General features: G+C 38.0%; 1 protein-coding gene and 1 long non-coding RNA gene across 6 annotated transcripts in view; one reads left to right on the top strand and one right to left on the bottom strand.

Annotated features, from left to right (window-relative positions):
* The window catches only part of fcho2 (FCH and mu domain containing endocytic adaptor 2), a 68956-nt gene extending 58555 nt beyond the window's left edge, over positions 1-10401 (bottom strand). The window contains exon 1 of one of the 5 annotated variants that reach the window (XM_025008403.2): positions 10210-10401. In XM_025008403.2, coding sequence (XP_024864171.1) covers positions 10210-10242 — 33 coding nt within the window. In that variant the 5' untranslated portion in view covers positions 10243-10401. The remainder of the gene's footprint in view (positions 1-10209) is intronic. The other 4 variants (XM_025008404.2, XM_025008407.2, XM_017427523.3 and 1 more) reach the window with 4 other exon arrangements.
* On the top strand, positions 9761-12001 carry LOC112450910. Its single transcript, XR_003039640.2, has 3 exons — positions 9761-9988; positions 10380-10673; positions 11618-12001. It is a non-coding gene; the product is annotated as an uncharacterized LOC112450910 (long non-coding RNA).
* Positions 12002-12296: the final 295 nt, after the last annotated feature.

Below are 12296 nucleotides of genomic sequence, written 5' to 3'. Positions count from 1 at the left end.
TCGACTCCAAATGTTAATGAGTTGAAGATGTGCATCCAATAATTACTTTTTGAGAGTTTAACTGAATATTGTCTAGTGGTTTATGAGATATTTTGCTAACAGACACACAAAAAAACACATGAACACACGCAGAATTAAATTTTCGCCCACCTTTCATGGCAGTAGGCGATAACTATTAAGAAAGCTATACTGGTAGTTCAGTGAATGCTTTTCACACAAACCCACTTTAAGCATAAAATTAAAATAGACTTTTTTAGGCTATAAATCAAACAAATAATTTATTTTGATAAACTGTTAATAATTTAGGTAGTTTTCAAAATCAAAAAATGGCTCTAACTAAAATCAGATCTTTGTCTTCTGTATTTCTTCAGGTGTACTCTACTGAAAAACAAAAATCTGCTATTTGCAATTATTTTATGAAGAAAAGGTCAATAATTTAGACAAATATAGTGTTAAGCATTAGATTAGCCAATATGAAAGTGAAGAATTTAATAAAAACAAAAATCAATAGTTGCAATGGAGGAAACTCTACCTGCTCTCATATTAAATTAACATTATTACACTCTTTTCTCTCGCCGACTCCAAATCCAATTTGGAAGTTTTTATTGAGTCGAGCTCGACCCAAACAGAGTTGTGTCAGCGAAACGCTTTGAGCAAACTGAAAATTACAGTAGGGTTTGCTAAATAAACCACACGCTACTTTTCCACGACAACATCGTAAATGTAACTCCAGAGTGAAACCCAAAGCAACCGACATCCTCAATCTGAAACAACACCTTGGAGAAGAGACACAAAACCGCAGCTGTTTATCGTCGAACATCTGCTGGGCAGGAGGAGGACAGGAATTCACCCCCGCCTTCTGTTCGGGTTCAATAAGAGCTGTAATATCCTGTGTGTTTACGGCCTTACAGGCAGAAACTAAATCCACGGCACGGAGACAAAACTCAGGTTTACCTGATCTTCCAACAACAAAAGGAAACGAACATGAGCTGACAAAATGAGCTCCTTTTAATTTCACAACGACAGTTTGCTTACAATCTCTTTAGTGTTAGAATGTGTCAGCCTTCTGTTGTTGGTACTCAACATGTAAAATAACTACAACATTTCTATTTGATACCTGATTTAAGGAGATTCATGGAACTTCTACTTAAAGCTGCAGTCTCACCGAATTCTGAGTTGTACAACCAGCGAGCCGTGCGGCCACGTTTTGAGCGGCCAATTTTTGGAAAATCGAGGACTGTTTTTGCTCACAAACTGTATTTTAGGCCATGCACATTAGTTTGTTGTAATACAGACAATTTCTAGTGTTTAATGAATGGTGTTTATGAGTCACAATAACTTCTGTTTGATAATTTGTGAAAATTAAAGTTTCTGGAATCTGTGTCGTGGGGTAAACTTTCCCTGGGAATTCGAACATTGAGTGTGAAGGGCTCTGTAGAGGAGACAGGAGGCTCATTCCATTCATTCAGGTGTTTAGTCTAGGTAGAAGCAGCCACAGAGTCACACAGTTGTCTTACTGTAGCATAGTTTCCAAAGAGGAAAGGCTGTTGAGAACTCCTGTAATTAGATGTGACATTTTTGATAATAAAGTTTGACTTTTATTTCCATTTACATCAGAGTCCTGGAGAATTTATTCCCTTCTCTCTAAACATGCGAGAGTACTACGTTTATGATTTACTCTACTTCAGTCACGTTTGAAATGAATATATTTAGATTTGGGCCGGTTTTGAAGAATTATTATTTATCATCAGCATGATTAAACCTGGACATTCGTGGCTGTAGCCCCAGATGTTTTCTGTCATACGGAGAACTCCCCTGCAGGCGTCAAAAACACAGCTAGATTTACAGAAACTACATTAAAAAGGGTTCAAAATGCCTGCAACAGCTCTGCCTCTATATTGACTGAGAATTTCGTCCATCCATTGTCTTTACCCACTTCTCCTTTCTGGGTCGTGGGGAGCTGGTGCCCATTTCCAGCAGTCACTGTGTGGGACACCATGGACAGGTCGCAAGTTTTATTTTAGAGTTACCAATTAACCTAAAAAGCAGGTTTTTGGTCTGTGGGAGGAAACCGGAGTATCCGGAGTAAACCCACGTGAGCACAGAGCAAACACGTAAACTCCACCCAGAAAGACCCCAGGCCAGGATGTGATCCTGCAACCTTCTTGTTGGGAGGCGACAGCTCTAACCACTACTCCACTGAGCCATTCTGACTGAGAATTTGTCGTATAAATTTCATTAATATATTGATGAATGAAATTGAGAATTCCCACAAACGTTTTAAAACATTTTGGAGGCTTCTTTACAAATGTTCACCAACTAGTCTCCAATAGTCACAGACCAGAGAGATACTGTCCACAAACTATTAACCTTAAAAGAATCATAAAGTTTAGCAGACTCATTTTCTGACTGTATTTACTTTCTTTTTGCTTTCCTTTATCAAACAGTCAGCTTTTTCTTTTCTCTCACCCTACCATGTTTAAACAGAATAATTTCGATTCACATTTTGGTATCTGACTGTCATTTCCATGGCTCATCTGTAGCAAAAAGTGAGAGGAATCCTACAAATGTTAGCATTAACAGTTAAGGATAGCTTAGGATTAGCTTCCTAGTTATAGTTGGTATCAAAGACTGTTAATATAGTAGACCTTGAACTTGAACCCAAAAGCTGAAGCTAGACTGGGACCAGTGTCATTGTTGGCTGGTTCCAGTACAAGTTTTAAGTCCTGCCCAACAAACGAGACATTGTCTCTATTAAAAAAATAAAAGCATGTCTTAGATAATTTATTCAGGTTGATTCACATAGTTATTACCTTGCTGCTGTATGTTCAAATATTCATTTGTTTAGCTGTTATTATTGTATATTCCGGACTATAAGGTGCACCTAAAAGCCTTCAATTTTCTCAAAAATCGACAGTGTGCCTTATAATCCGGAGCGCCTTATATATGTTAGAAGTCGTAATGTTTTAGTACAACTTTGGTAAACTACAAAGCCGCACTGCTTGCAGCATTAAGGCTCTATTATAGTCGCACCTTGTAGCGTCACTCAGTAGTGTAGGCGTTTATACTTGACGCTTACGTCGGTGCAGTATTCTCTGAAAAGATAGGGGGCTGTTTTGTTTTGCTTAATGCGCCTTATATATGACAAAAGTTTGAAAATGGACCATTTATTGACAGTGCGCCCTATAATGCGGAAAATATGGTAGTCATATTATGCTTAAAATAAAGCTAATTTAACACCACTATTGTGTGCGGGGGAGTAAGTAGGACTTAAAGCCCCACATCTTTAGTGCACAGACTCGTTACAAAAATACAACATGGTACTCTCCGTAGAACAGTTCCTGCTGGCTTCTACTTCCAACAACCGGAGAAGGCGAGGACAGGTGGTCTATTAGTATAATATGTCTATGGTTGAAATCCTGGTTCCATTTGATCAAATGAAGCAGGCTTATCTTTTTATAAAATACACTAAATTTACAGTGTCCAGAACACAAAATGTATTTCTTTTGGCCATAAAGTTACATTAAGTATTTATTCATAACTCATTTTGCGATGCGTTTATATGTTCATTACCTTCGCCAGTGAGGTTATGTTTTTGGTTGTGTCTGTTTGTTTGTTTGTTTGTCTGTTATCAAAGATCAGGTAAAAACTAGAGAACAGATTTGGATGAAATTTTCAGGAAATGTTGGTGTTGTCACAAAAAACAATGAATTACATTTTGGTGCTGATCCAGATTATGATCAAGAGTGCATTTTTTAAAATCACTTTAATCACTCCATCATGCTTCTAGTATGTAAATAAAATTATCTTATACTAACTACTACTACAGACGTCACAACCAAATTGAGACATCTGGTACACAGACAGAGCAGTGGAACAACTTTCAAAAAAATATATATTTGAAGCTAAATGGAAAATAGCCCCAAAGATCCCTTTTTGTAGCACGCATAGTATCTGTAACCATCACAAAATAATGCAAAACATATTACAGAAAGGGTAAATGGAACTTCAGAAAGCCTTAATTAAATATTTTCCACCAGAAAACAAGGGAAGGATTGAGAGCGTTACAGCTGACATGCTGTCCTCTCGGTTTCAGGTGAATGTTTGAGTGAAACCGGAGAAAAGAAGAATGTCTGCAAACACCTGCCAAGGAACTTTACCTTTCTGCAAAATTCCACTTCAGTTGTCATATTGTGCGTTTAAGATCTTCTTCTGTTTTCAATACTCTGTTAACTTTGTTACATGATATTTTTGTTTTTATACAAAAGGTCTGTCGGGTGTGTAAAGCACAAAGTTCATTCCAGAGGGAACCCTCGTCTTCAACAGCGAAAATTATTTTGGAACTTCCTGAAAAGGTATTTTTAAATGGCAGGGATTGTCTCTGCCACCTGTTCATGCACATCTGAAGGTTTAATTAAAATCTGTCCAGTGGTTCATCTGATATTTTGCTAGTAGACAGACAGAGCTGAATCCAATAGCTGATATTGTAAATTTAACAAAGATCTTCTGCAATCTGTAGTACTCAGACTATGGGTTAGTCCCAATCTCAGATTGGTGTGTGTTTTCTGCTAATTGGAAGCCTTTTTAAAATTTTTGGATTTTCAGACCCACTCATGCCCATTTGTGGTTACATATTAGCACTTTTTTTGTTTAAAACTACAAAGATTACTTGCATTTTAGTCCATGCTGACTCATGTGTTTTATTTTTTGCAATGGTCACGTTCAGTAAAATGATAAATCCATTTGATTTGTTTCAGATTCCTATGTTTCAGAGGTTATTATTTTATTTTGCTGTGGAACAATGTACAATATTACATTATTGCAGAGACATCAAGATGATATTCACAGGTGGGCAGACTAAAGTAGGTGAGGTGAAACAATGGACAGGAGGCGCTCTATGACTGATGTCACGGTAGGTAAGGTACTCACCTCTGATAACTATTAGACAGAACACCACTTTGAAGTTAAGTGGACTAGCCCTTTAAAAGAGAAACCGGTTTCAAGCAAGTAACCAAAGTGATTCATGACTATTGCTAAATCAGCCAACCAAACAGAAGATCAAAGTGAGTTTTAAAGTGACACCACTGATGGTGACAGCAGATAACGTACAGGAGGGAAATTATGTGGTTTTTGAACAGTAAAGCCAGTAAACTTTGTTCAATTTCCCACCAGATAAGATCACCGACCTGTCAGGGAGCAGAATATGGACTCCCAACACACAGACACACACAGAGCAGGATGACATCATCTCAGTCATGTGACTTCAGACGTCTCGGTGTGGCACACTGAGCTAACAGCCGAGCAGGCTGAGCTTCGTACACAAACACCAACCACATAAATAATGATGACAGCTGAAAGACGAGAAATCCCAGAACAAGGAGGTCTATCACAACTTTAAACTCCTTTCACTCAGTTTGGCTTTGTGGAGGAAACATGTCAGAAATAAATATGAAAGCAACCATAAGAAAATGTGCGATTCAAATGCAGTTTTTAATTTATGACCATTCATTTTTTTTCCAAAGAAACCCTCCAATTTATCTTGCAAACTACGAAAATAAATTTGTTCCTAAAAGAAACAAAAGCAACATGGGTGCTCCTACATGCAAACAACTGCACAAACAACCAGAGGAAACCTTTTTATCTCGCTTTTATCTTGACACCTCTAATGTCTGACCATAAGTTCTAGCCTAAAACTCTGATTCATGTGTAAACGGTTCAAGACCACACACACACACACACACATACACACACATACAGACAGCAGTGCAGAGAAGCTCATCATGTTGGTTGTGTCAACACTGTTAGCTTATCATATTTCATCTTGTTGTGGGAATACTGACTCAGCATTCATACCAATGTTTACAGTTTCTTCTGTATGTAATCAAACTACTTCTGCATACTTTGTGCTATTTTAAGCATTCATATATTAAAATCTTTGACTTAATCATGAATATTGTGCTATGACTTTTACTATTTCTAACTTTTATACTTACTGAGTTGTTTACCTTTTTTTTTTTTTTACAAAAAATCTACATAAAAATACATTAGGACCACCTAAGTTTCTTCAAAAATGTTATTTGAAATCTGCTACAGCATACTTTATTTTATTTTTGTCTTCTTAGGCTAATTTTAGCTTTTAGCTACTGTTTTGCTAACTTTAGCTGTTAGCTATGGTTTTGCTAACTCTACTTTTTAGCTTGGGTTTTGCTAATTTTACTTTTTAGCCACAGATTTGCTAAATTTAACTTTGAGCTATGGGTCGCTAACTATAGCTCCAACTACAGCTTTGCTTATTTTAGCTTTTAGCTTTTGGTTTTGCTCATTTCAAATTTCTATGGTTTTGCTAATTTTATTTTTAAGCCACACTTTGGCTGACTTTGACTTTGAAGCTACTGGGTTTTTTTTTCGCTTTTATCTATGGTTTTGCTCATTTTAGCTTTTAGCTACTAATCTGCTAATTCTGGACACTCACATGGGTTTTGCTGGTTTTAGCTTGCGTTCTGATCTCTTTAGCATCTGCTCTGTTTGCATCACCGTATGTTCTGCTCGTTTTAACTAACAATCCAGTTTCAGCTTCTTCTACAAATTTCAGCAAACTCCCTCAGTGTACACACTGCGTTTTCAAAGATATGCGACTGCAATGCAATTTTTCTTGTTTCCTCCTGACATGCTGCAGACCACAAAACTGCACACAAAACTACCTGCTGTCACATCAGCTTACACACCAAGACATCACATGTCTCTCACACACACACACAGAAGTTGCGTTATACTCTGAAAAAAGGGAAACTGAGACCAGGCCAGCAACAAATTGACAACATTGCTTTACCGTGTCTGGTTCCTAAAAGAACAGGGTAGAAAATTCAACGACATTAGTATTCTTTGTGTTTTAGTTTGGCTGAGTATTTGTGCCGTGGTTCAGCTGAGGCCGGTATCACCATCTAGGGACACTGTTTTCAGATTCTGACGCTTGATTGGACTCTTATTCAGTTTAAATCAGCTTAAATCTGCTGAGAATCAAATGTCGACCACAATTCAATATAAATGATGATCTCTCAGTCACAGTTTATCAAGAAACAAGGGTTATCATTTCTTGAACAATAAAGATAAAAAAATGCACATTGCATGTCGTCTTTCATGCCAAGTTTGACCTAAGATTAACTTTAAACGAGGAGGGACAAAACTACGGCCATTTTGATCAAACCTTGTCAATGATGTTATGCGCGATCTCATGCGAGGTCTGTTAGACCTCAGAGTATGTGCTGTGAATGACTCTCAGCTACTACCACATCAAAGCTTAATATTTGTATAACTAAAGGAGTTATAGCCATTTATGTGTTTGGCAAGGTTGATCAGCTGTGGCAGCCATCGTGAATTGGGTTGACTCCAATTGGTGCTATGGCCACTTTAAATTTTAGCTCAATATCTGTAGAACTGGCTGAGTTACAGTCATTTTTGTGTCAGTTGGTTGAGGTGGCCAACTTGACTCCGAAAGTTAGTCAGTTGCAGATGAACATCCAATGATCACTTTTTGAGAGTTTCATTAAATCCATCCAGTAGTTCATGAGATATTTTTGATAACGTGGCAGACAAAAATATCATCCCCCACTGCTGAAGGCAAAAGGGTGATAATGTGAGTGGAAGAGGAGGTGCAAAAGTCTTAAATCTGTAGGTGTTTCTGTCTGCTTTGAATATTAAAAAGGAATGAAAATGCTTAAATCTGATCTGGCAGCGTGTGTGAGTTTTATGCCTGTTTGTGCTGAAGAGCTGTAGTCAAATCAAAAGGGAAATGTGCATATCCCCCTAAGTGTGTAAGTGTGTGTGTGTGTGGGTGGGTGTGCATGGCATGTTAAACACACAGCTGATGATTGCCATCACTGGATGCTCTTGTGGCTCAGTGCAGGGCACAAAGGGCAGATTGAAGGATCACAAGTGTTCCTGCTCTCCTCTTCTTCTCATTAAGGTCATTATGGAGTCTCCTCCAGAGGAAGAACAGCACCACTGTACTTCCTAATCATTTCAGATCTTTAGCTATGCGTACGTTTTAATACAAATCCAGTACATCAGTTTGGTGAGCAGTAATTTCTCTCCAGCCTTTTTTCTAACACACCAAGAACAAACTACAATTTGAATAAAGATCATTTTCAAGTAAGTTACTGATTAACAAACTGAAATAAAACAAACAAGCAAAACTAAAGCACTTCAGCATGTAAAATTTATGTTTTACTAACAGTAAATCTAATCTAAAATAAAAGGCCTAGCATTTCTTAAAGGAATGCATATCACCCCTTCACCTTTTATGCCAAACAAAGCTCATATGTTGACAAGGGATGGAGTTACAAACATTATGGCCAAACCTTGTAAATTATCTTATACGCAATCTCGCGCGATACTGCGAGATCTCACGAGATGTGTAAAAGCTCAGAGTATGTGTTGGTCATCGGCCTCAGCTACTGCCACATCAAATTTAGGCTCAATATCATAAAATTTAACAAAGTTACAGCCATTTTTCAGTTTGCCAATGTTAATTAGCTGCAACGGCCATCTTGAAATGTGGTGACTTCACAAGTTAATCGTTTGTAGAAGTACATCCAGCGATTACTTTCTGAAAGCTTCGTGAAAATCCATCTAGTGATTCATGAGATATTTTGCTAACAGACAGACAGTGTTGACTCCAATTGTTAAAGGCAAAGTTTTAAAGACAGATATTGCGCAATCAGTTCATGCTTGGAGTTTAAGTCGGGGATCGGTCTCAGCTACTACCACACCACATTTTAGCTTAGTATCTGTAAAACTGACTGAGCTGCAGCTGTTTTTGCGTTTTTTAAGGTCAGTCGGCCATGGTCGCCATTTTGTTCACAACTGTTGTTCAGTTACAGACGTACATCCATTGACTACTTCCTGAAGGTTTCACTGAAATCTGTCCAGTGACTCATGAGATATTTTGCTAACAGACAAACACATGCAAACGCTTATTTTCCCATAACAGTTGACATAAATGGTTATAAATTATAATGTAATGGTTGTACACATCGGGGTCATGAGTATCTGGGACTTTAAGAGGTGATTCAAAAAGACTGTTATTTATAATAAACCCACATAAACAGAGAGCCTATTTGTTTATGACATTCAACACAAAAAAAGGGTAAAACCAATTTTTAAAGATCATCTTTTGCTTTGTTTTTATTTTATTATCTCGGTTGTTTTTAACCTAGTGTTGTTTTATGTTATTATCTCTTTATACCTGTTTGTATATATATTTTATAAGATTTGGGTTTTAAAAATAGCATAATAGATAAAAAATATTTAATTTTACTTATCTGTAACGGTGCAAGAATGGCTCAGTGAATGAGTGAATTGCAAAGACTACATAGAACTTTTAAATGACATATACAATTATTTTATTAAGAAGTAAAGATATATAAACAGTGAAGGCAGAATAAAATACAAAGACTAGCTTTAACTTGTTTTTAAATCTGTGAAGTGACCTTCAACAGCACTACAGTCATTATATGCTGGTGTAGATTCTCAGTCATCCAGGCCATGGTAAATTCAAAAAAAGGTTAAAAAACAAAAACAACTGGACTTCTATTCTGTAGCTGAAGACGTTTCGCTTTTCATCTCGGATGAGAAGCGAAACGTCTTCAGCTACAGAATAGAAGTCCAGTTGTTTTTGTTTTTTAACCTTTTTTTGAATACAGTCATTATAATACCAACACATGCACAACACCACCAGCTGTAGAGCATGAAACAGTACAGCAGGGTTTTCTAACTTACTAAACATCTGGGCTCTCACGGAAACTTCTTTACGGGGAAAGAAAATTACGTAGACAACGAAAGGTTTCGATTGACAGCCGAGGCGTCCAATAGCGTTCGAAGAACTGACCGTAAACATTCCAAATAATCCACACGCAGCCAATTACCGGAAACAAGGGAGGACTTTTTAGGCTCTCACGTTAGATCGGTTCACAGAGGCCCAAACCCCGGGGTAAGCTAAATAATAACCCGAGGAAAATTACCGACGGCCGCGGGGCTACTCGCCGGCTAGTCTGGCCGGACTAAACAGTGTCCCTTCAGCCGAACCGAGCCACAGACCCAAAGGTCCACCTCTGCGACCTGAGTAATAGTCGAGACTGAGCTGACATGAACATGTTTAATAATGAGGTGTAGCACCGGCGTAAACTGCATGAGAGAAAAACACAAACCTACCCAGAAATTTTCTAGGAAGTAAGGCGCTATCATCTTGTTCGGTTCCTCTTCACCGTAGCTCGTTAATCCGCCGTAATGTCACTTTTAAATCATCCACCGTTCTTCCCCCCCGGTTCTGTAATATCTGCCGTTTTCCTCCTTTCCCCTTTCTTCTCCCTCCCCGCCGACAGACTCCACCTCCGCCGAGCTGGACCGAGCCTCTCTCTTCCCGAGGCTTGGGACGAAACAGCGCTGCCGCCGACAGAGGAGGGCGACGCCGAGCAACTGCCGCTCCGTGCTGCCTTCAGGTGCTCCCTGGAAATTCCACCATCCCGACCTCCACTCTGAGTACTCTGGGGATCCAAACTGATACTAAATTCTCAGCAGGCATAGCATTCTTTGCCTGCCGTCTTTCATGCCTACACAGGTGTATTAGAATATCAAGGGGATGACTTTCAACTACTACCCCAACAACTTTAGACCAGGTAAGAACCACTTTTGTGTTGATTAATGTCGATTAGTTGAGGCAGCCATCTTAAATTGAGTTTGACTCTAAAAGTTAATCAGTTGTTGATGTACATTTCATGATTACTTTCTGATAGTTTTATCAAGATCCATTGGTCCAAGAGATATTTTGTAAACAGACAGGGTTGACCCCAAGTTAATGTTGTTGAGGATGATACTCAGCTACTACCACACCAACATTTAGCTCAATGTCTGTAAAAACTGACTGAGTTATAGTCAGTTTAGCGCTTGGTAAGGTCACCTAGCCATGGCAGCCATCTTGAATGGAAATTACTCTGTTGTGGATTTTCCAAAACAGACGTGGACTCAAAAGACTTGTCTTCTTCTGCAGTTTATAACAATGTTATAGCATGGTCACAAGTTCAAGAGAGTACAGCAGTCTGGGGATGTGAAATCAAAAACAGGGTGCATATATATACGCTGGTGTAGATTCTCAGTCATCCAGGCCATAGTCAATTCAAAAAAAAGGTTAAAAAACAAAAACAACTGGACTTCTATTCTGTAGTTGAATATATACCCACACAGGGGGCTTGGGATTGGTGCATGCCCAGACTGCAGAACCAATCAGCTTCCAGGAAGGTTTTCTACTCCATTTGCTTGATTTGTTAGTTCAACGGTCAAATTGTGAAGTATTTATGATGCAAGCAGTCAGAATAGAAGGCCTTTATTTACAGGTAATCATAATATAATTTTGCCCCTACAGCATTTTCTGAAAGCTTAATTAAAATCCATTCAGCGATTCATGAGATATTTTGCTATTGGTCCACACAGACACAGGGAAAAACATGCTGCCTTCTGAGGCATTCAGCTTCTTAAAAAAATTGCATTTATGCCAAGCAGTGTGAATACTTTTCTTTTTAAATTGGCAATTCTAATAAAGCAGCAAAAATGTGTTTTCTTACAGGCAACACAGATTATAGAGAACGAGATGGCTGGATGGATGATTATTTATCCAGCTAAATCTTTTATGAAGATGGAAAACAAAATCTCTTTCAAGAAACCTGGTCATGAAGGCAGTGATATCTGGTGTCTGATAAAACCCCACTTGCAACAGGTTTAGCCAAAAATAAAAAAATTAAAAAATTAAAGTGTGGCAGACTGTCATATACATCTGGTGTCTTGTTTTTGCACTTCGTCACCTTCTTAAAATAATTGCCTAAGTCATTTTTTTTTCAAAAATTATTTTTTTGCCTAAATCATCTCAACAATCAACAAATTGTTCACTTTTTTGTTTCCTGAAAAATTGCAAAAAATGACGTAGGCAATTATTTTAAGGTGACGACTTGACTTACATACATTTGTTGGGTTCGTCTTTTAAGTTAAATCAGTTCCTGATTACATAAAAAATGTTCTTTACCAGTCTGTCTGAGGTCCTATACTTAAAAAACAAACAAAATCAGGAATTTATGTGACCTATAAAGTCTAAACGGTTGTGCAAAAGTGACAACCTGCTGACTGTAAATGAAACTCTGCCCTTCCGAAAGATGAAGTGGGATTGTCTTAAAGCTTTCCTTGAACATTAACAAATCTAAAGTTCCTTAGTTTAGGTCATTTTTCAAGGTTCTGTAAATTGTCACTTTGCT

The sequence above is a fragment of the Kryptolebias marmoratus genome, linkage group LG14 (assembly GCF_001649575.2).
Source record: "Kryptolebias marmoratus isolate JLee-2015 linkage group LG14, ASM164957v2, whole genome shotgun sequence".
NCBI lineage: Eukaryota > Metazoa > Chordata > Actinopteri > Cyprinodontiformes > Rivulidae > Kryptolebias > Kryptolebias marmoratus.
Note: the sequence above shows the minus strand (reverse complement) of the source record. Positions and strands in the feature narration are given on the sequence as shown.